Source organism: Conger conger, chromosome 5 (assembly GCF_963514075.1).
Source record: "Conger conger chromosome 5, fConCon1.1, whole genome shotgun sequence".
Taxonomy (NCBI): Eukaryota; Metazoa; Chordata; class Actinopteri; order Anguilliformes; family Congridae; genus Conger; species Conger conger.
This window is the reverse complement of record NC_083764.1, coordinates 55,836,119-55,859,505: the sequence shown is the minus strand read 5'-3', so window position 1 is coordinate 55,859,505 and position 23,387 is coordinate 55,836,119. Positions and strand designations below refer to the sequence as shown.

Sequence of the window (23,387 nt, the reverse complement as noted above, 5' to 3'; positions counted from 1 at the left end):
TGCAGATTTGCCCAGCGTACAGGGTCTGGCTGGTTAAGTGGTTAGCCATATGATCCCCCACTACATTGCACTCCCATCTGGGTAGGGGAAACGTGTGGCCTGTCTACAGTTGACAGACAGTCTCAGTTTCTGCAGGGGCACCAGCAATTTATGGTTACACAAGAAACACTACACTTCAAATGTTTTTTCCATTCCGGTAATGTGCACATTCTTTTTTGTGTGTCTCAGAATAATGTTATGGGGCACACATGCATGTACTGGAATTAATATATTTTGGATCACAAAAATCCCTAATTAATCTATATTTAACATCCTTTGACTAAAACCAGATCTTTTTTCGGCTGTCTTGTTTCCCCCAAGATCAAGTTCTGCTTCCACTTAGAGAATTATTTTCATCCCATCTGTCTTACTGTAAAATTATAGATCGGTTCCATTTTTTAAACATGCTTTTGTGAAGGCAAGGTGCTGTCGAACAAGCTTTCAATGCCTTGTTAAATACAGAGGTCAGAGGAGCCAGACTGCTCAAAGCTGATAACAACACACATTACAACAGTGGTATGCAGAAGAGCATCTCTGAACACACAGATCAAACATCTAAGTAGATAGTCTAATGTAGCAGAAGACCACAAAATATATCTAATAAATACCTAATAAAGTGTTTACTGAGTGCACGCTGGATGTAGAATGCAATGGTAAATGGAGTGAATTTTTATAACATACTTTTCTCCATGTAAGCGCTTTACAATTGTTGCCTCTCAGTGACCCATTCACAAATACACCAATGGCGACTGGCTGGCATGCAAGGCACCAATCAGCTTGTTGGGAGCTATGTGGGGTTAGGTGCCTTGCTCAGGGACACTTTGACACGGGGGCAGGGGATTGAACCCGGCAGCCCGCCCAACTGGCAGATGATCACTCCTAACTCACGAGTTAATGTTACTCCTCCTCACAGTGGTCACCTCTGTGGATGGGATCCGTGTGCTCGGGCAGACTGAGGACACCATCCAGGTGGACTGGCAGAACCCGGCGGCCGAGCTCGACCACTTCCGGCTGACCCACAGCAACCCCGAGGGCCAAGAGGAGGAGCAGGAGGTCCCTATGAGTCAGGAGGCCAGGACCAAACACACCATCATCGGTAATGCACAACCTGAAACCTTCTCCTTTCATAATGTGAATGACAATAATGTGAATGACTCTGCACAATAAAACACAGCGTTACTTTACATTACAGTACAGTTGTTTAGCTTTTATCCGAAGCAACTTACAGTTGATTAAGATAAGCTCCTCATAAGCAGGAGCCAATCCCTCTTGCAGCAATGTGGAGTTAAGGGCCTTGCTCAAAGGCCCGACAGCTGGACTGATCTTATTTTGGCTACACTTGGGCTTGAACCACCAACCTTTCAGGTCCCAGTCAAGCAGCTTGATCCTGGAGATTGTCCGTCCTGTAGGTTTTCACTCCACCCCTAACAAAGTGCATCTCATTCAACAGCTACAGATATCATTTTGCTGCTAATTAATAGAACCAAGTGTGCCAAATCAGGGTTGAAATTAAAACCTACAGAATAGTAGAGCTCCAGGAACAGCGTTTGGCAGCCCTGATTTAGGAACTTACTGGGTGCTTTTAGCTGAAACAGCTGACAGAAGGTTTATTTAACACGGCTAGAAAAGTACCACCAGAGCTGCTGAAGAAGAGATAAATAAAACATTCCTCAATACAGCAACTTCATCCGCTGGCTCAATAAATCAAACGTTGAGTCTGATGTGTTCTTCAAATGTCAGAGTGCTTTACAGCAGCTGGGCTGAGCCCGTTGTTTTCGGATATTATTCTTTACCCGTTCGGCAGAGACACTGTCATGAGATCCAACAGCTCTTCCATCTTCAGTATGCTCATTATGACTTATGGGAGTCTTTGTGTTGCAGGCCTCTTCCCTGGGACGGAGTATCTTATAACGGTCCAGGCCATCAGAGGCACATATGAGGGAAAGGCCTCCTTTGTCACCGGAATCACGGGTGAGTCCTTGGAAAGTCCATTCTTTCCGACAGGCGAACATATGGGGAATATATGGGACTCACACTCGTGCACTCTGTTCCGGCAAATTCTTTCATGAAGGGCAATGATGTCTGAACAGAGGAACCGCCGTGTCAAAGCGGAGCCCTTCAGCTTAAACCTGAGGGTTGAAAGAAATGTAATGAAAATATAAAGTAGTCCTCGGGTACCAGCCATTATTGCATTTTCCCATTTTCCGCTAATTTTGTCAACAGTTCGACTAGATCCAATAAGTGGTACCATGTAACCTCGAGATTGAGTTTGCTTGTTAGTCCTTTTTTTTCTGACAGTGAACTTTGAGGTTGTAATGCCCTGCAGTATCTTCTCGTTTTTATTTTCCTTTTTCATAAGCATGGACAACAATCATGAAATGAGCTTTTGCAAACCTCAGCCCCCTGTATCGTATTTTGCCTGTCTGCACAAGTTAACTACTCTCCTGCCTGAAAGAAGAAAAGTCGACTAAATCCTATTTTTATTTCACCTGGGAATATTGGAATGTGGGTAATTGTCTTCATAATCTCAGATAATTAAAAAGACCAAAATCAACAGGCTAGCTAAAGTGTCACCACAGTGCCAAGATAATCCCCTTCATTCAATGCAGCATGACTATCAGCCTCTAATTGCATGTCTCCTTGGAGGTCAGCAGGAAAACGGAGCCTTCAGACATCAAGCGTGTTTATGAGCGGGTGATTATCCCCATCGCCTTGTCCCACTCCTGTCACTTGTCTCATTGACAGCACCTTAGTTTTGGCGCCCCAGGGCCGAACACAATGAACACAACGATTTTCCACTCGGGAGCTAAATCTCAGCACATTCACATTTCAAGCACACGGGGTGTCCACCCGTGACCCCGTTCTTCACCAAAGAACTAATCTGCACGGGAGAAAAAAAACAGCGTGTCTGGACTCGCTTCCCTGGAACCCGAATGCATGCTGCCGTTTGAAGGGCTCGGGGGTGGTTCTGAGGTTATGTTTCTGCAATGAGGTGAGAACAATTTTTAGTGTCGACTGACGGGTGGCTCCTCCAGTTACAGCGGACATAGAAGAGCAAGGACACACCTAAAGGTCTCGGATCAAATCTTGACCATACTGACGGTGGCTCCTCATATCTGTGCTTTACAGGCAGTTTTATTTCATAGATTAAAGGGCATTACAGTGACTGGCAGCCCCAGAAGGATTCATGGGGCTTCTTTGTCCCTTCCAGCACAGTACGGAGTCTGGCCTTAAAGCACGCGTGTGGAAATAAAGAGTGTGCCACACTGGGACTCTCCCTTACTGCCGAGGCCGTCCGAGACACCGATGAGAAATGTTCTGCTATAACTTGAGCCTGAAACTGAGCTGCATCCTCTGGGGATTCTCCTGACAGCTACTGTTATGGAGACCTCAATTAGCAACCGCTCTCCCCTCTCCTCAACGAGTCACGAATAACAGGCCTCTCACTCTCCTCAGCAGCCACCCGTATTAGCGGCTAAAGGAAATGGCCGTTCTGTGCCTCCCCCAGGACGTTTGTGCCCTAACGTTCAGTTCGCCCGCGCCTCCTTCTGACGCCTTGGTGTAGTTTCATTGAGCCCTGCTCTCCAGCCTGGGTACTATAAGTCTGTATCTGATGGATGACAAGGCCGGGCGGCAGCCCTTCCCACATCTGCTGGGCTGTCCCCCAGCCAGGACAGTAGCGAGCGGTAAAGGGATACAGAGGCACTGGGACAAGCTAAACTGACTGTTCCACAGCGGCTGCCAGGGATTTGGGGATCTTGTATCCACAATTCACACTCCATGATTCCACTGGTTTAGATTAATCAAATCCAAGCAGTTTCCAGGAGCCACAATAAACTCAAACAGCAGGTTTGTTTAAGAGGGCATTCTTTTCATTTAGCAGATCTGTGCCTTTCACAGTCCTGTCCTTGGCGAGCCTAGTCGTTTTGTTAAGGGATTCTGATGGTGCTCCTTTGATTTTTTTAAGTGCTTCTTAACCCTATCCCCTCTTGCAGATAAAAAGGAAAATTTCACTACTCTTAAAGGTACAATAGGTAAGATTTGTGTGTTAAAACATTGTTACAAGACCATTGTAAATCCCTTCCTCTCATTGAAAAAGGCTCACTGACATGTTGACTCACCCTCTGCCTGTGTTTATAGTCCTTAAATTCGGGTTTCAAAGTGTACATTTGTTGGGCCGTCACTCTGTATCAAAACAAATTGTACAGCTGTATAACAGTTCAAGGTAATTGGTTGAAAATTGGTTCTAACTGCCACAGCCAATGGCGTGGGGGCTTATACTCATGTAGCTGCCCAAATTGCACTCTAGACAAGCGATCACTGAAACTCTGTATACTATTGCTTATTATCCCATCGAAGACTATTATCTAATTGTAAAACCATACCAGTTTGTTATCGGTAGCCACAAGCAAATTAGCTGTAGTAAATGTACAAATATCCACTTATGATAAAATATAGGCAATACGAACATAGTCCCGATTGCACAAGTATGTGCCTCAGGTGGATATTTGTAAATTTGGGAAGCTAACTAATAATTGCTGGTACTGTTTTTCTATCTAGATAAGCAGTAGTATACAGAGTTTCAGTGATGGCTTGTCTTTAGTGCAATTTGGGCAGCTACACAATCCTTTTATCTCTGTGTTCAATCATTCGTCTTTAGCTAAACCTTTATTTCGCTCAACCTTTATTTTGCTCAAACTGTAAGTTACAGTTGCATTGTTTGTGGTGGACGATCAAAAAATATAAAAAGTGTTGTGTAGCACACCAAAGTCAAAGTCACCTGTTTGGCGAACATTTTCTAACGAGAACACGGCAGGCTCTGTTGCCTTTGTCACTGTCAGCGTAACAGTGTACGAGAACACTGAACTGTATAATAACCTATTTTTTATACAGTCTATAATAATAATGCTTTAAATTTAAGCATTATGGAACGAGACCCCATGGAATATCGTGGATATTGGCACAGCTAGCGGGGTGGTTAGGCATGATGCGTTATATTCATAGACTGTGGGAAGCTTAAGCAGTGTTGTGGGCTGAGGGCTGTAATTCTTCTCTTGACCGTTAGGAGTCCGAAATCACCTATTGTACCTTTAAATAAAGCCTTATACTGTCACTTTGTGGAACCACACAGCAGAGACATGCAGGAGGGCAGTGTTTGAAGGGCACAGGTGTACCATCAAGACTACATTATCATCACCTATGAAATGTGATGGGGACATACTCATGGTATACACAAAAATAAATAAAATAACACCTTATAATTTCCTTGCTCTACTCTTTCCATCCATATTCCATATTTCACAATGCCGACATCAGCCAGTGGTTAAATTATTGTACATAGTTAATCTCCTAAAATTTTTCTTCGATCTAAAAGCTGGCAAATTCTACAAGGGCTTATAAGGAAAGAGTGCCTTTAAACTTAAAAGATTCACTTTTGTTGAGTTTTTCAGAAACTTCTGAGTTTTACGAGGCTCTGAGTGCAAACCTGTAGTGTGTTTGTTAGACATGTTTTAACAAACTGTGAATTTGTCTAAATTCTGTGAGACCACACATAGCACTAGGGAGTAGTTATGAAGTTAAGTGAGGGTTAGGTGCCATTAACATTGCAGGGCTTCTAAAGACACATAACAACTGCTGGAAAACAGAGGAACTGTTTGAAAGGACCTTCGCTAGGACTTCATTCGACAGCCTTGTGGTTGTCATCATATGGTCAGGAACTATCAACAAAAACAATCTCTGGGATCCTTCATGTGCCTTCAAGCCTGGTGGACAAACTCTTCTGTACCTACTGGCATCCAACCCCTTCGCCTCATGTTCGCAGAAACGCTGCATGGCAAAGCCACATATACTAAATCAGTGGTGGTGTAACCCCACGCACACAAAGGGAAGCTTGTCTTTCAAGGTTTCCACAGAAATGCAAACCCCCCCTTCCCCCACCTCTCCCCAAAACTGCTGATCTGTGTAAGCAGTTGAAACCACAGCTGGGAGCTGAGGTAAATACCGGGATTGCGGTTGTCTGCATGTCTGGTTGATAAGTAAGAGAACCTTGGGAAACTTTGGTGGCGGACTCTCGCTTCGTGAAGTAACGGTGCCACCTTTCTTCAATCGTTCCGTCGAGTTGGCTCCGGTCACTCATGACGAGCATCGCACCGCATCATCTGCACCTCACCGCACGCATGAACACCACACGGCTCGAGTCCCCGCTCTCCTCGTTGTATTTTCGGAGGAGGCTCCGCCATTGGCCGAGAGTCAACATATCCGTGACGTGTGGGCTCTGGGCATTTTTCTTTGATGCTTCATTCTTCAGCTCTCATGTAGTGCATAGTTTGGTGACATTGTGCAGACCTTGAGTGAGTCTCAGTGGAATTGCCTCGATGATGATTGCTTTTGCATGCCTTCTCGTTTCCTTATCCCACCCATGCGACATGGCCACTCGCCTCCCTCCGCTGACCCCAATGCCGCGCGTATTCACGTCAAATCTTCCTCCCTGCCGTCTTTATGTTCTTTTCTTCTTTCATTTTCCTTTAATATCCTTCTCTGCAGGGAGACTCTATATTTTACAGTATGTCAATGTTCCCCATTTCAATTCAAAGGAACAAAGTCTTTAGCTATATGAGGAGGATGCAGTTTACTGCCTTGGTTTAGTTTAGGTCAGTGATCCTCAGTCGTGCCCCTGGAGAGCCACTGAGTCTGCTGGTCTTTGTTTTCAAGATCAGAAACCAATTCAGAACGAAGAAACCAGACGACCTGACTTAGTGTAATCACCAGTGCAATCAACTGCTTTAACTGATCAATTGTTGTGCTCCTCAAGTGTTGAGTCACAACAAAAGTCCGCAGACCCTGTGGCTCTCCACAACTGAGGACTAGGTGTTCATAAGCCACCTTTTTAAAATATTTGTGTAGTAATTATTCATGAAAGAAATTGTATCTTTTCATTGATGTCAAACTCAAAGCACTGTCATAGAGTGACATTATTCTATTTAACTTTGTATCAATATACTGAGGCTATCTTCCTACTACCTGCTGAATCCCCACCACATAAGTTAATTCTATTGTGGGTCAAGCAAGGGCTGGAGACTGGCTTGATAACCAGCTGCCAAAAGTAGTTTATTTACCTTCCCCTGTCTCAGAAGCCTGGGACAGTCTCTTCTCAAATTTTGAGCACTATTGGAAACATTTCTGTTCAGCTTGCCCAAGAATATCTTAGTCCTTATTTTTTTAGCAGTATTTCCCAGTTTCACTCGGTGCAGTATTTCTTGGAGTGCCACAAGAATACAAAATGTCACTAAACCACTTCTTTAACACGTCAATCCCTTAGAATTGGATGCTCCCACTAACCTGGTGACCAGGGTGGTGACGGAGGACACTGCCAGTGTGACGTGGGACAAGGTGCAGGCTGAGGTGGACGGCTACGTGCTCAGCTACACCGCCCCCGATGGCTCCAGCCAGGAGATCCCAGTCGGGGCAAACACCGCCTCCTACAAGCTGACTGGGCTGCGGCCTGGAGTCACCTACACCATCTCCGTTTGGGCTGTGAAGGAGTCCCGCAACAGCAGGAAGATATCCACAAAGGCCGAGACAGGTAAGCTCCAGTGCTGGTGTTTGGGGGCTTAGCTCTGTTCCTTGTGCCGCGGTTAAAAGACGTTTCTACCAGGACGCCTGTCATTTTACAGTTCTTTGAGGATTGACTGGATTTGCATAATTTTCACCCCGTGTATATCTGGGCTCCTAGATAACAGCACCTCCATTGTTGAGGTACTTCAAGCAGGGCTCTGTTGGCTCCCCCTTTCTGGCAGAAGTCCTCAATGAGAGGATTAGCAGAGACAAAATGTCTCCCGGCATCGTTCCCTCTGACCTGACTCGAGCACAGGGCCGGTTTTCAAATCCTCAGAGTCTCTTGCATTCATTATAGCGCCGCCAAGTTTAACTTTCTGCTTATCCTACCTAGACCCTCTTCCACCGTTTTCCATTATTCTTCTGATCCTCTTTGTGTTTTTGTGCAAATTGGTCATGTGTTGGCCTTGCAGGTGCTAGGTTTTTGTGTGATAAAGGAGGTGGACAGCGTAATCTTCATACAAATTTTCATGGATGTGAATAACCCTCTTCCTCTTTTGAAGACTTGCCCTTCATCAGTGTGTTGGGTGCTTTGTGTCAGTCAGCATTGCCATTATTGTCGATTTGAATGTGTGTCAGCCTATCTTCTCCCAATGAAGTTACAAGCCAATTCAGTGATACTCAATCCCTTCCAGTTGGCAACAACTTTCTATGGTGCTCTGCAGGCACAGAAGCTACCTAGGATGGGGAGGTAAAGCGGTTGTCCCGTTAAATTGAATTTTCAGTGTACTGCTAAATGCTATGCTAATGCATTTCATCATAGACGGCAGGAGTATCATCAGCAATATCATATCATCATCAGCAATTCCAAAATATCGTAGTTACGAGTGCACGGTCAGATTTCTTTACCAAATCCAACAACAAAGATGATGTTATCGATCCTCGGCTGGCCAGTTTCATAGGACGTACCGAAACATTCGCACCCATGTTTTTTTCCCCCAATTGAGCTTGACATCGGTTGCACGTTGCCATCGATAAACCACTGATTACACAAATGTGTCCTGTTTTTAATCACGTCTATAAGTTAGAATCATGAAAATAAGTCAGATTTATTTATATCGGGACGATAAATGAATATAGACACACTGTCGGATGTGCTCTCATATATTTCCTATATTTAATGTTTTACTTTAATTTAACCAGGTGAAAACAAGCTCTCAGTGGTGACATCACGAGTGAAGCATGGACGACAATTCGTAGGTTTCCTGTCGTATTTCCTATCAAGCTGCAAGTTGTCTCACCAAATGTCTATGACATTGTCTCTTCTATATAAAACTCAACAAATAAATGATATAGAAACCGAAAATAAATAAATAAAGGAACTAATAAATAAACACATAAATAAAATACGAGGCGATCGAGATTCAGCACAACATTTTGCTTTTAAGCCGAGCTAAGCAGTTATATATCATTATTTGTAGCACAAGGACGCCGGCAGAGCCTGGCGCTGCTCCAGGGCCGGCCGTTTTTCAGCCTGTCTTCGCGCTGTCGCCAGGGGAAACCTTGGCTGTCACTCAGGTCCCTCTGCTGATGCGTCCGCGTCGCCTGAGTGACCCGGGTCGGCTCTCGACTAACCGAGAGCGTTCAGCTTTCAGCGCCACGGAAAAGCTGTGGAATCATCCCCTTCCCACAGAACGAGAGATTATCCACAGGCATTACAATATGTTTCTCAGCATTCATGTAAATCTGGAGTGACCGGGAGATGGCTGACCTGTCCTCTGTGGTGAGGGCATTGGGGGGGGGGGGGAGAAGGGGAGACCATATCTGTGCCCCAGCTGACAAGCTGGGACCCCCGACAGTACCTTCAAGGACCCTCTGTTGAAACCCCAGACGTTTTTGTATGGCTGACGTCCTTATGCCGAGACCTTAGGAATCTGCCTATTTGTGAATGTAGATTCTAATTTATCTGTATACCATGTTTCATATGTATGTGTTCTAAAACTGCATTCTGCCTGGTATTACCGCATCACTGAATGTAATTGTTACTAATATTGTTCTGTACTGTTTGAATCCTCCACAGCACGTGTGCATGCACCTACAAGTGCTACAAGTAGTCCTGGATAACAGCATCTGTTTAGCCTCCCACTCTCACCAGATGTACCACCATAGATTATTTACACTCACTAGACTCTCAGCTCTAGGATTTCTTCCTACTACTATTCTGGTGTAGTATTATTATTACTACACTAAGTACCCTTACTACTCCTAATTCGATTATGATCATAGGAACAAAAAGAATAATAATCAGAACAATATGGTATTGTTGGAAACATAAAGTAAAACAAGTAAAGAAATTAAAAACAAATAAAGGATTAACAATATATTCAATATATTTTTTAATCAATTATAAGTCATTTTAGGCGAAAACAATATGTTGTGAATATGTCAAAATAATAAATAAAATCAATGGCCAATGCAAAATGCCAGCCGGCATTGACAAGAAATACAGTATCTACAGTTACAGATCATCTTCTAACAGCTATCCAAATATGGCCATGTCATTGTCACAATGTGAACATGCTGTTCCTTAGAGCTAGATGCTCCCACTAACCTGGTGGCCAAGGAGGTGACAGAGAACACTGCCAGTGTGACGTGGGACAAGGTGCAGGCCAAAATCGATGGCTATGTGATCAGCTACACTTCTGCTGACGGCTCCAGCCGAGACATCCCAGTGGGGGCGGACAGCAGCTCCTACTTGCTAACTGGACTGAAGCCTGGAGTCGCCTACACCATCTACATCTGGGCTCTGAAGGGGAAACGCACCAGCAAGAAGACTTCCACAGAGGCTGAGACAGGTCAATAACTTACCATATAAATCAAACTCCGGTCGGAGTTCAAACGGAGGCCCGCTTTCTTTGTCTTTCAACTCAATCTCCCAAAGACCAGGCACAGTAGGGCTTGCCTGTTTGAAAATGAGAGGCTATTTATTTGTATTTTTTTAACTAGATCTGATGAGTGGTGTTTAACTGAAAATCTAAACTTAAATCTGTTCAAAGCTTTTTAAAACCAGATGGAAGCTTATTAAGATATATAATTAATTTCTGAGGGAATATTTTGGAACTTAAGTTCCATTATTTGTGTGAACAGAATGTTTCCAGAATTACTGTGGCTCGGATTTCTATTCACATTTTAATAAATAATAATAACCTTTGAGTCAGGCAAGAATAAGTGATGCCAAATGCAGCATAAAAATATATTCATACCACAGGGCAGGTTCATACGTTTAGCCCTTTTTAGCCCTTATTATTGCAGTCTGCAGCTATTGCGACCCAGTACAGCACAGTTTTTGTGGTTTGCAAAGGCAGACAGTTAATGTCTATCACAAGAATCGCCACAGAGCAGGTTTTTTCAAACATGATTCTGGTAGCCCTATCCTGGTTCAAAGACATCCAGGGCACCCAATCATCATTAAAAAAACAATGATATAGTTATTGCATATCAATGGCTATGGACCCCCTAAAATACCTTCAAGGACCCCCAGGGGTCCGTCAGACCTGTTGAAAACCGCAGGCTATAGAGCGGTGAGGAGAAAGCACAGCTGGCTGACTGAAGTCCTCCCTCATTGGGTGTGGCTGTGGCTGATGCTCCTCATGCTCTGGTGGTCTGAGCCACAGTCAACATTTACCTGGAGTTCATCTTTAGAATCTCATATGGAAGAATGTGATTTATTTTTGTTAAATGTTGAATAAAAATATATATTTAGTAGACATAGCATTAAAATTAATCGCAAAATACAGTAAATGTATCATATTGCATTGGGCATTCAAAACAAGGAAACTTTATTGAAACTTTTTACATATAATTTGAAACACTAAAATCTCCATGTTAGGGACAGAGAGGGAAAATGAAGTTATATCAGGCTCATGATTTAGCATTGGGTGCATTGTGCAAATGTATTAAATGGCAACTTTGCCAATGGCTCTTCAGAGCTGGACGCCCCCACTAACCTGGTGATCAGGGAGACAACGGAGGACACTGCCACTGTGACTTGGGACAAAGTTCAGGCCAACATCGATGGCTACGTGCTCAGCTACGCCTCCCCCGATGGCTACAGCCGGGAGATCCCAGTTGGGTCGGAGAGCGCCACCTACAGGCTGACCGGACTGAGGCCTGGGGTTATCTACACCGTCTACATCTGGGCTGTGAAGGGGTCGCGCACCAGCCGGAAGACGTTCACAGATGCTGAGACAGGTCAATCATTTGTCTAAATATTTAAATGTTAAAAGGAAAACTAAAGGGTCGTCTAAAGGGTCTAAGTATAAAAAAAGAACATTGGTTAAAAAATAAAAAAAATAATATAAATACGAAAGCACTAGTGTGCAGTAAGATCGAACACAAATCAAATATATAACAATGCTTTGATTTCAAGGAGGATGAAAAGGCAAAAAGAAAATGACTGAACTCTTGAGCGTCCTGTTTAAAGAGTAAAAAAAAAGAAAAGAAAAACATGAAATAGGCCTACTTGAATCCAAACAAGAAATCTTTGAGAGTCTAAACAATATATTTCAAATAAAACTGCTATAACTATGTTTGACTAAGTTCAACATGCATGCTTCTTTTATAACCCCCATTGTCTTTCCATGTTGTGTCTGTGGGAATTGAAAGGTGGGGGCATGCATGTCTGAAGTCTTTTTATAAGGATGGCAAACGTCAGTGACATGCCATGACATGCTCTTTGTGTATGCGATGCAAGAACCCAAATCGCATATTTGCTGCATGCAATATACTACATACTCATGATTAGTTTCACTAATATTCCGAATGAACCTTAAAGAATGTAGCCAAAATCATTGCAATCAAAGGCTGAATTTTGACACATTCAGCCTTCATTCTCACACAGAAAGAAAACCGAAGAAAAAAAACATGAACACTCTTTAAAACATTAGCATACATACACTATTTCATATTTCGGATGAAAATATATTTTATTTTCTGTATGACTTTGTGAATAAACATATCACTGGCAAATAGAAGTAACCCAATGTTACAACTCTCCATAGTTGTAGTCAGATGCAATATTAATACTTCCCAATAGCATTTACCGTTATATCAATTGCCATTTCTACGAACGGTTCTTTAGAGCTAGACGCTCCCACTAACCTGGTGACCAGGGAGGTGACGGAGGACTCTGCCACTGTGACGTGGGACAAGGTGGAGGCCGACATTGACAGCTACGTGATCACCTACACCTCTGCTGACGGCTCCAGCCAGGAGATCCCAGTGGGAGCAGAGAGGGCCACCTACAGGCTCACTGGACTGAAGCCTGGAGTCGTCTACATGGTCTACATCTGGGCTGTGAGGGGCTCTCGCTCCAGCAAGAAGGCATCTACAGGGGCCGAGACAGGTCAATAACTACATACATTTCAATAAATCATTTGTTATTTAGCTGATACTTTTATCCAAACCAACTTACAGTTGATTAGATTAAGCAGGGGACAATCCCCCCTGGAGCAATATGGGGTTAAGGGCCTTGCCCAAGTGCCCAACAGCTGTACGGGTCTTATCGTGGCTACAGTGGGGCTGGAGCCATCAACCTTCCAGGCCCCAGTCATGTACCTTAGGCACTAGGCTACAGGCTACCCCTGGCATTTAATATTAATATGATTCAAATCAGTGTAGTATAATGGTTAAGGTAGGTTACAAGGTTCGCAAGGTAGGACACTGCTGTTGTATCCTTGATATTTCACTTTGTTAGTACTCTCTTTTATTGATCTGTTATCCTCTGTGGTCAGTTTAAAACTACTTTAAAGCTTTAAAACTTAATTTTGTCGAGGTCACAAAAATAAATGGGAGTGAATTGGGAGCTGGACGACAGGGAGGAACGGCAATGTCATTAACGGTCCACAGGGATAGGTGATGTTGCTCGTATTCACACTGAAAATACAAAATGCAATATCCCTTCAACCTGAATTGTCTCAGTATAAATCCTGCTTTATAGATGGATAGCATGTGAGAAATTTAAAAGCAGTTTTAGTCTCTCTGGATAAGAGTGTCTGCTAAATGCTCGTAATATAAATCAGAGGCATAACATTTTTAATGAGATCGTTCTAAATTATGGACCTTTAACTCTCTGGAGTATTGGACAAAAAGCATTAATTATCCCTTTTTTTTCTTTTTTCTTTTGAAAGGAAGATAAATATAGTGAAGTAGTGCTTATGACTGCTTTTTGGACTTGAGTGGCAGAGACAGGCCTCAGACTAAGGAAACATGGTCTAAGAATCTAAGAATAAAGAGGGAAAATGACAGATTATTGTCATTTATGTATCTTTGTTTCGTTAATTTTATATCTTCAATTTAAAGAAGATTCAAATGTGTCTGCAGTCTTTTTCCTCTTTCTGGAAAGGCACATACCCAACTGAAGTACTGAGAGAGTGCTGTTGTCTTTGAGACTAAATCTAAAAATATCCTTTTACTAACCTAACCTGTGGTAATTACTAATCTGTGGTGTGCTGACATGCATGGCACTAAAACCAAGTACCGAGTAAAGATGGGGTGCTCTGAAACAGGTCCTCAGGTCCAGGCATGCAGAAGAAAGATATTCTCAGAGGATGCATCACAACAGGATGACTCCACATCCTCCAGCCTATTTGGCTCTACGGCTAGAATACTGCTCTACAGCTATATGTATCCTCATACAAACAGGGATGTCCTTATGTTAACCCAACGGGCCCACAACAAGCCTATTAATCACAATATTGTTTGTCAAATCAACCATTTCACTGTGCTTGAATGCAAGCAAATTGCTGCAGTCTTTTAGTCGTTGCCTGTCGATTTCTATCCTTTTCCTAGAAACCAGGTAAATAATTGGAGAATTGGACATTTTGAGGTCCATCGACTGCATGTAGCAAACCATGAAATCGTTTACACAGTGGGGCATAAATATTGAAACAAACACAAAGCAATTAATCATCTTTAATATTTCCAAGCAGGAATGAGCGAGCGTCTGCCCATTGGTGCTTAAATGAGACCGATTTGCCAGGGCAGAGCAGTCGTTCCGAATAATCTGTTGTGTATCTTTGATGGAATTGGGGTAAACATTCACAGAACTGTGCTGTTCTGTGAGTCATAAAGGCAAACATGAGCAAACTTTTTCTCTCTCTCTCTTACTCTCATGCTATCCCCCTCTCTCTGTGTCTCTATCCCTCTCTCTATTGTTCTGTCTTTCTCTCTCTTTCTCTCTCTCTCTCTTGCTCTCACGCTGTCCCTCTCTCTGTCTCTCTGTCTCTCTCTCTCTCTCTCTCTCTTTTCGCTGTGCATGCATCGTGACCATGCTCTGGTCTTTCTGGGTTTCCACCACAGAGATCGATGCGCCCTCGAACCTCAAGGCATCGGACATTCGGACAGACAGTGCAACCGTGACATGGAAGGCCCCTCTGGCGACCATCGATGGGTACATCCTCAAATACGGTGCAGAGGACAGAACCGGTCAGGTACAGTGTACTAACACGCTTTCTGAATGCGTATGGTGTTTACCACTCTATACTCTTAGAGGAAAGGGGTTCTAAAACGCAGAGGAATCCTATCTAATTCAAGAGTTCTTTGTCAGATTCTGGGAGCTTACATACTTTTCACACCTACCATAAATAGAGGTCAAGGTCACTCAACAGTGTTTTGTAGGTTCATGTAACCTACTGGTGCGCATTCACAATTCAGGTGTGGTGGTTCAGCTCGGAAAATGGGTTCTATTTAGGCGGCCGGGGCCCAACCGGGCCCACCAATCCCAGACGATTTGACAAGTTCCTAAACCGTTTTTTAATTTTTTTATAGCATTTGCAAACTGGTTTACTGTAAATGTACCTTGGGTATACTCTCAGGTCCAGATTGGCGTGCCCACACGGTGGTCTGTCCCTGTCACCGTTACTGAGAGCTGAGAGTGTTGTGGCCCCTGTCACCGTTACTGAGAGCTGAGAGTGTTGTGGCCCCTGTCCCCGTTACTGAGAGCTGAGAGTGTTGTGGCCCCTGTCCCCGTTACTGAGAGCTGAGAGTGTTGTGGCCCCTGTCCCCGTTACTGAGAGCTGAGAGTGTTGTGGCCCCTGTCACCGTTACTGAGAGCTGAGAGTGTTGTGGCCCCTGTCCCCGTTACTGAGAGCTGAGAGTGTTGTGGCCCCTGTGCAGGTTGTGGAGCGCCAGTTGCGTGTGGGAGAGTTGAAGCTGGGGCTGGCCCAGCTGGAGATGGGGAAGAAGTACTTCATCACCATGCTGGCCTACAGAGGGGGGAAGAAGAGCCGGCTGGTTCAGACCACCTTCAGTACAGGTAACGGGCTGGCTGAAGAACCACTCTGCTGCTCTACACCAGGGCTGTACAATCTTATCCCAAAAGGGCCCGTGTGGGTGCAGGTTTTTGTCTTAGCCCAACACTAGTACACCGAATGCAACTAATTCAACGAATCATGGTCTTCAATCAAGACCTTGATAAGTAAATGGTAATTAGCAAATTGACTGCATTTAAATAGCGCTTTTATCGAAAGTGCTTTTCAATTGATGCCTCTCATTCACACATACACTCACACACTGACGTTGATAGGCTGCCATGCAAAGTACCAAGCAGCCCATCAGGAGCACATGCACAGGGACACCCAGGGCAGGGGATTGAACTGGCAACCTTCTGACTGCCAGACATCCAGACAGAATTCGGTGTCATTGTCCTGGGCTAAAACAAAAACCTGCACCAAAGATCGGATCAAAGTTCCTGGAGATCTACCACCCTCTAGGTTTTCATTTCAACCCTGATTTGGCACACCTGATTCTACTATTTAGCAGCTCAAAGAGATCTCTAGCTATTGAACAAGGTATGCTTTGTTTTGGGTTGGAATTAAAAACTTCAGGATGATATATTTCCAGGAGCAGGTTTTGGAAGCCCGCTGAAGTAAAGCCTGGAGTTCCTTCGTGGACTTAGACAGTAGAGGAGATCAATACGACAGTTACTGTTCACTACAAAAAAGCAAAAATAAAAAAGAGATATCATATCTTACAGATAATATCAAGGATGCACAATTTAAGCACTCCTCTTCTTGAATATTTTCAGCTTGTATTCTCTGCTTCTCACACAGATGCACTTTGACTTATATCTCACACATAAGAGCATTGCACACATTCACACATGCATGCAAGCGCAAACACACTCACACACACACACACACACACACACACACACACACACATTCTGCTGCTAAAGTACCAGAAAGGAGAACACAATATTTTACTTTCTGTTGAAATGTCTAAATGTCTCATCTGAGATGGCTTGATTAGTATGTAATGTGGAGGCCCTTAAGTAAGCCACATTTCCCATTAGCATTAGCTCTTTCGTCCCATCATTCAAAATGACAAAGCGGCCAGTGAAACTATGAATTTAAGATTTAAAAAGCTGTCATTTTCTCTCTACTCTTTCTCATTCCCAGTGGGTGTGGCCTACCCCTTCCCAATGGACTGCACTCAGATCCTGAGGAATGGGCACTCAGAAAGCGGGGTCTACACAATCTACATCAACAATGACCGCTCCAAACCCATACAAGTGTACTGCGACATGACCACTGATGGAGGTGGCTGGGCCGTAAGTGGACACAGCGCTTTCTATGGAGAGCGGCTGCTGAACTCTGCAGCCAGGGTCATCAGAATAATGAACGTTTAACACTTCTGAAGAACTCAGGGCACCCCCCTGTGAGAGCGTATCTGTTTCTGAGATATGCACGGTTTTGTGAAATTTATCTGAACACCAATCTTTGTTTTGAAATGTTGGGAAATGTAAAAACATCCCACATTTCCATACATGACATACACTTAACACATTTTCAGTGGTTGACAAATAAGTCACCCAGTCAAAGTGTGTTAAACAGTGGTAAAAAAAATGGGAATATTTAATTGTTGTTACAAATAATAACACAGAAAATCTGCAAGTGCTCAAATTTTGATTAGCCATCAAGATGGGTAATTTTATTTGCTAGGCTTTAAGTATCATTCAAAAATGGCAGATGTCTGTCATCGAAAAATCCATTGTGTAATTCAGTGGATCTCACTCCTCGTCCTGGAGAGCTGCAGGGTGTGCTGGTTTTTGTTTCCCCCTCAATATCAGCCACTAATTCAGACCCAAGAAACCAGGAGAGGTGAGATAACTGTGTAATTAACAACTTTAACTGATCAATTACGTGCTGATTAATAACAAAAGCCAGCACACGCTGTGGCTCTTCAGGACCAGGAGTGAGGGCCACTGGTGTAATTGTATTGGTTGTATGTATTGGGTATTAGGGAATTAGCAGGAGCAGTGTTTTTCTCAGTTGAGTACAAAGCACAGTGTAAACTGAACTGCTTTGTAATTTAAGTCTCGCCTCTTTGCCTTGTTCCAGGTCCTTCAGAGACGCACCACTGGGAAGCTGGACTTCATGAAGCGCTGGAGGCAGTATGTCCAAGGTTTCGGGGAATTGACTGATGAATTCTGGCTGGGTCAGTAGCTACTAACTGCTGTACTCTACACAGAAATGGCTGCATTTCATGCCTCATACCTTTCTGTGCAGTCTTTGAAAAAATTTCCTCACAACACTGTGAAAATACTGCAGTTTAACACTCCATTGATGTTGTGAGGATATTTTAGAAAACACTGCGCAGAAACAGTGAGAGCATTATATTTTGGCTAAATTATCTTTGTGATTTTTAAGGTTTCTAGTGAATTCTGCACCCCATTTATCATGATATTTACCTGCCAAACGGAACGTACCCCGTAGCTCACGAGTCCAGCTCGCGGTAGAGGTTCATTGTTTTGGAGCCAACCAATCCTTTATTAGTTGATATCTTTTTTTGTGTTTTCTCTCAGGCTTAGAGAAGATTTATGAGCTGACCAACACAGCGACCCAGTACGAGCTGCGTATGGACCTGAAGCTGGGTGCTGAGTCGGCGTATGCCGTCTACGACAATTTCAAACTAGCACCGTCCAAGCAGAAGTACAGGATAACCGTCGGCAACTACAGAGGAAACGCAGGTAGGTCAACACAGGGAGATGACATCAGAGCTTGCTGTCACCTGACTTTTTGTATACCTATTACAAGTACATGTGCACACACATGCACACAAAGACATAGCGTGAATATAGGTCATTTGGGACACTTTGTAAATGGTTGCCATTTGTAAATTCATCTTAATAAGACTGGTGGTGAGTCCAGTGTCCCAAATTACCTGAATTCACTCTATCTAAAGTTTTGAGGCAGACATGTTTTTATAATCGCGGAAATGACAGTGAGTGACATTAAGCATGACCATTCAGCAGTGAAATATGGTGTGTTCTGAGATTCATTTGTAGCTAATTGAGTGTTTATTTGGTGATGGGTGTTAAAACTGTACTGGGAATCTAAACCTTGGCTGATTACCAGGCGATGCGATGACCTACCACCTGGGAAGACCCTTCTCCACGGTGGACTCGGACAATGACATCGCCCTGGGCAACTGCGCCCTGGCGCATCGCGGAGCCTGGTGGTACAAGAACTGCCACCTCGCCAACCTGAACGGGAAGTGGGGCGACAACAGGCACAGCATGGTGAGACAAGCCGGCGTTCTCTTTCACAGATTCCGTCCGCTCGAATAACCTCGAACCTCTCTTAAACGGTCACGTCCTGTTGAATGCAGGAGCGAGGTGCTGTAGCGCAGCGGGTTAGACGGAAGGCTAACGGCCCTGCCTGTTTCTGGAAAGGTGTGATTAACTTTGCGTGCTCGGTCTAAGCAAACTCCTCTAGTTCAGGGCTGCCCAACCCTATTTCTGGAGATCTACAGTCCTGGAGGTTTCCATTTCAACCCCAATTTAGCTGCTGAATGAGGTGTGCTTTGTTAATGTTGGAGTGAAAAACTACAGGATGGATCTGCAGGAAGAGGCTTGGGCAGCCCTGTTCTAGGCCTACCCTCACTTTTGTGCTGATTGATGAACATTTTTAATTACTCATTATAATGAGTAATATATATAAAATAGGACAATTTGGGCATTAGTATGTTTTGTAGCCTTCCTTCCTTGGTCTTTGACACAATGCTGTTTTGCTGCTCCACACAGAATTTCATTCAGATTAAAGGAACACAGAAACCTCTGAGACAGGCGTGGAAACACAATGTGTGTGTATGAAATTAGATTTGTGCATGCCGATAATTAAACGATATGCTGACTGAAACGTTAGGTAACTGAAACCACTCTACAAATTAGCTAGAGACTAGGCTCACAGCCAATGGATAATGACATGTTGAAAGCAATGTAATATAAAGGTGTAATATCAAGTGTACCCAGCAGAGGGCAGAATATCCCTGAAAATCATTGCCGATTGGCGACTGCATGAGATTATTTTGCAGGTACCCAATGAAAGTGTGGAATACTGATGCCCTGAATCTATCATCTCCCATAAAAACCACAGTTCAGGCAATGCGTCTCTGAGGTGCAGGAGGGAGTTTATTGCTATCATTTCCTATCCATTCTCCACTGACGGTTAACAAGGAAAATGTGTGTGGATGTGAAGAATATATGAAGCTATGGGAAAGGTGTCTATTAAAGAGACAATTGTGACAGTAGGAGAATGAATCCTAGCAGTGCTATATCTATGTGTTTGAGTGAGTGTGTGTGTGTGTGTGTGTCTGTGTGCGTGCACGAGCGCGTGTATGTGTGTGTGTGTGTGTGCCTGTGTTTGTGTAATTTAGGAATACATGCCATTGTAATTGGTGTTGGGAACAGTAGGGACAACTGGCCAAGGCTTGTTGTTAAGTTACTGGAACAACAGGAAGTTGAGTAATCCAGTAGCCTTATAAAGAACCAGGGTTGAGTCACTCATTTTCAGCAGTGATTAATAATGTGTTCAATGTGAGGCATTGTAATATATGTAGTTCCTGTTCCTGGTAATCCTGAATGAGAATATGACGGGGTTGTTTGCCCCGTTCTTGTGCCTCGGACAGGGGGTGAACTGGGAGCCGTGGAAGGGCCATCTCGTCTCCCTGGACTTCACCGAGATGAAGATCCGTCCCGTGGGCAGCGGCGTCTCCACCCTGGGCAGGAAGCGGAGGTCACCGGCGGTTACGAGGAGAACGGCGCCTACCGAATAAACCCACCAGGGGGCAGCAAAGAGCACTGGGAACTTTCACACACGCACCTCACATTCAAGCAAAACTGAATGCTAATGATTCTAAAACCGCCCCGTCTCCATTTCCATATGCAATTTATGTTATTCTTTTCTGGAAGTAGGCCACCCTACTTCCAAATCCTGCAGATTTTCTCGGTCCTCCGATAGAGTGGGACGCTGAATTCACTTCAGCAACTGGTCACCTGTGCTTATTCAGCCACATAATTGTTCTAGTTAAACATAAACCCCATGGTGCTCCTCCCCAGAAAGGGTGGCTGATCTCTCCCCTGTACCAAATTATGCTGGTTATGCTGTCTGTACTTATAGTTTGGAATAGGCCACTTTTTTATTGTATTTGTGTAACATTTTGTACAAAACGTAGCGCATAAGAACTACATGGTACCTTCATAAGTGTTGCACAGCCTTTGTAACGCACTGTTTCCAATCGCTATAATATCGCAGTGTCACCATAAATGCCATTACTGTGATACTTTAATCTGATATATTTTCACAAGCAGTATTTTATATGAATGATGCCATAGCTCAGCATATTGAAATCCATGTCAGGAGGTGTAAGTATCCATAAATTGCATTTTTCTGTATTTTACACCCATCATAAAATGTTATTCATGTTCCTTATCCTATTGAAACCTGGCGGAAAAAAGAAATCAATTTTGTGACATAATATTTGTGTCTTCAATGACAAAAACTTGTTGCAGTGAACATATTTTCAAAATATGATTTTTATTGAATTTCCCTTGTAGAGTATACTCTCAGAAATAAAGGTACATCAAGTGTCAAAAAATGCTTGTCACTGGGGCGGTACCCTATAGGTTAAAAAAATTGTACCCCTCGACGGCAATATATAATGCATATGTACCTTTTTTGTTTGGAAAGCATACTCATTTGTACCCAAAGAGAATATTACATTTGGGAAATTTGATCCTTGAAGAACAAAAATGTACCTCCACTGTCACTTTATTTCTGAGAGTGTAGGTCACTGCATAGTAGAACATATGGTTCTTCAGTATGATGTCTCCTACCGGGCGCAGCAGTGAATTGCCGGGTTTTATGAGGGCTTGTATGTAAAAATACTTAACTGAAACATGCGTGATCAATCACTGAACTCAAATGAGCCTTCTGGGGAGAAGCTCTGAGCCTCTGGCTTAGAAGAAGGGGCACTCTGAGACACGGAGGAATCCAAACGCTAGCTGGCAGGAAGCGTTAGATCAATAGCACCCTGCCCTGTGATTCCTGCACCCCCCAGACGGCTCACAGGGCCAGCTAACCCCCCCCTGTACGCTCAACGAGGAGCCATCATTGTCCTGTCCGCATCACCACCCAGTTCTCCAAATCTCGTCCCAGGTCTGCTCTCTTGACCCTTTTTCTGTTTTCAAAGTTCTAAGTCAGTGTTCCATAATCCCATTGCTTTCAGTTGCCAGTAGTGATTGTTACATCAGCATTAGAATGTTCAGTTCAGAGCTGTCTAATCACATATTTGTCATCTTACACCTTAAAGGGTTAAATACCCTAACCTCTTTTTTTTGTTTGTTTTTGTTGTTGTTATTGTTTTGGTCAGCACCACGTTAGGCGATGACCTCGAGACATATCAAATATCTGATAACACGCATACGATATGTTGTACGAAATATCCTCAGCTAAGATGTTGTAATATATACTGTGTGTTTGGTATTGTATTTGTGCCTCGCCGTCTGGCACTCTCATTAAGCCCCTTGAAATGCAATGCTTTATTTGTTTGTTAGAGTGCTATGATGGAGGACGTAAGCTAAATAAATATGTTGACTTTATTTGTTCTGTTTGTACTTTGAAATTGAAAACAGGCAGGCAGCTGTAACTGTAACGCAGCTGTAATTGAGGCGTTTATCATGCCGAACCGAACGAGGCTCCTTCGCTCCGTACCTCCGTTTGTGATCGTCTGTTCTTGGAAAGTGGATGCGAGCTTCGATCCGAAGTGCCGCTAATTCCGCAGCGGCGCTCGCAGAGATGACCTGATTAGAGGCGCCGCTTTACCCGATCATATTTTCGCTCCTCTTTTCAGCGCCCGTTTTCGAGTCAGCGCTCCACGAAGGCTTGTGGAAAGCAGCCAAAGGCGGCTCTGCCGGATGTCTGACTTTAATGCCACAAACAACTCAGGCTTGTGTCTCACGCTGCTTTCAAACGGAGACGGCCTTTTTCGCGATCCCCGCTCTCGAAGCGCTCCCGTTTCTCCGCCACCGGCGCGCGGTTCACGTCACGATCTTCAGAGCGGGGCTGTCGTTCTGACAAAAGGCCCGACTGCATAGGACAAGCACAGGCCTCAGCTCTCGCTATTAAGTAATGATGGGATATAGAGGCTTCAGAAAGACAACGGGTGTAGCTGTTATGTTGACTCACTGGATTGCAGTCTTTATTGGTTCAGAGAAGTGATTGCCTGAACGTACTGTAATAGGTCCGGCCAGAGTGGTCTCATTGACGCCTCACTTTTCCATCGCACATTCCAGGGAAGGGTCCTTTGGAATGGATGATGATTCTATGCCCTGGTGAAAAAAAAACAGCTCAAGCTAGGTTTTGAAATGCTGGTAGCTGGTTTACCAGTCCAGACCAGCTCCCACATGTGTGACCGGCTCAAGCTATGTTTTGAAACAGCTGTTAGCTGGTTGA

The 23,387-nt window shown here is 43.9% G+C and overlaps 1 protein-coding gene across 1 annotated transcript in view; it reads left to right on the top strand.

Annotated features, from left to right (window-relative positions):
- The window catches only part of tnn (tenascin N), a 35,945-nt gene extending 13,411 nt beyond the window's left edge, over window positions 1-22,534 (top strand). The window contains exons 5-17 of the mRNA XM_061242374.1: window positions 953-1,135; window positions 1,921-2,010; window positions 7,358-7,621; window positions 10,185-10,448; window positions 11,581-11,844; window positions 12,734-12,997; window positions 14,953-15,083; window positions 15,769-15,907; window positions 17,052-17,203; window positions 17,994-18,090; window positions 18,458-18,622; window positions 19,011-19,174; window positions 20,563-22,534. Of these exons, the coding sequence (XP_061098358.1) occupies window positions 953-1,135; window positions 1,921-2,010; window positions 7,358-7,621; window positions 10,185-10,448; window positions 11,581-11,844; window positions 12,734-12,997; window positions 14,953-15,083; window positions 15,769-15,907; window positions 17,052-17,203; window positions 17,994-18,090; window positions 18,458-18,622; window positions 19,011-19,174; window positions 20,563-20,709 (2,324 nt within the window). The 3' untranslated portion in view covers window positions 20,710-22,534. The remainder of the gene's footprint in view (window positions 1-952; window positions 1,136-1,920; window positions 2,011-7,357; window positions 7,622-10,184; window positions 10,449-11,580; window positions 11,845-12,733; window positions 12,998-14,952; window positions 15,084-15,768; window positions 15,908-17,051; window positions 17,204-17,993; window positions 18,091-18,457; window positions 18,623-19,010; window positions 19,175-20,562) is intronic.
- The last annotated feature ends 853 nt before the right edge of the window (window positions 22,535-23,387 follow it).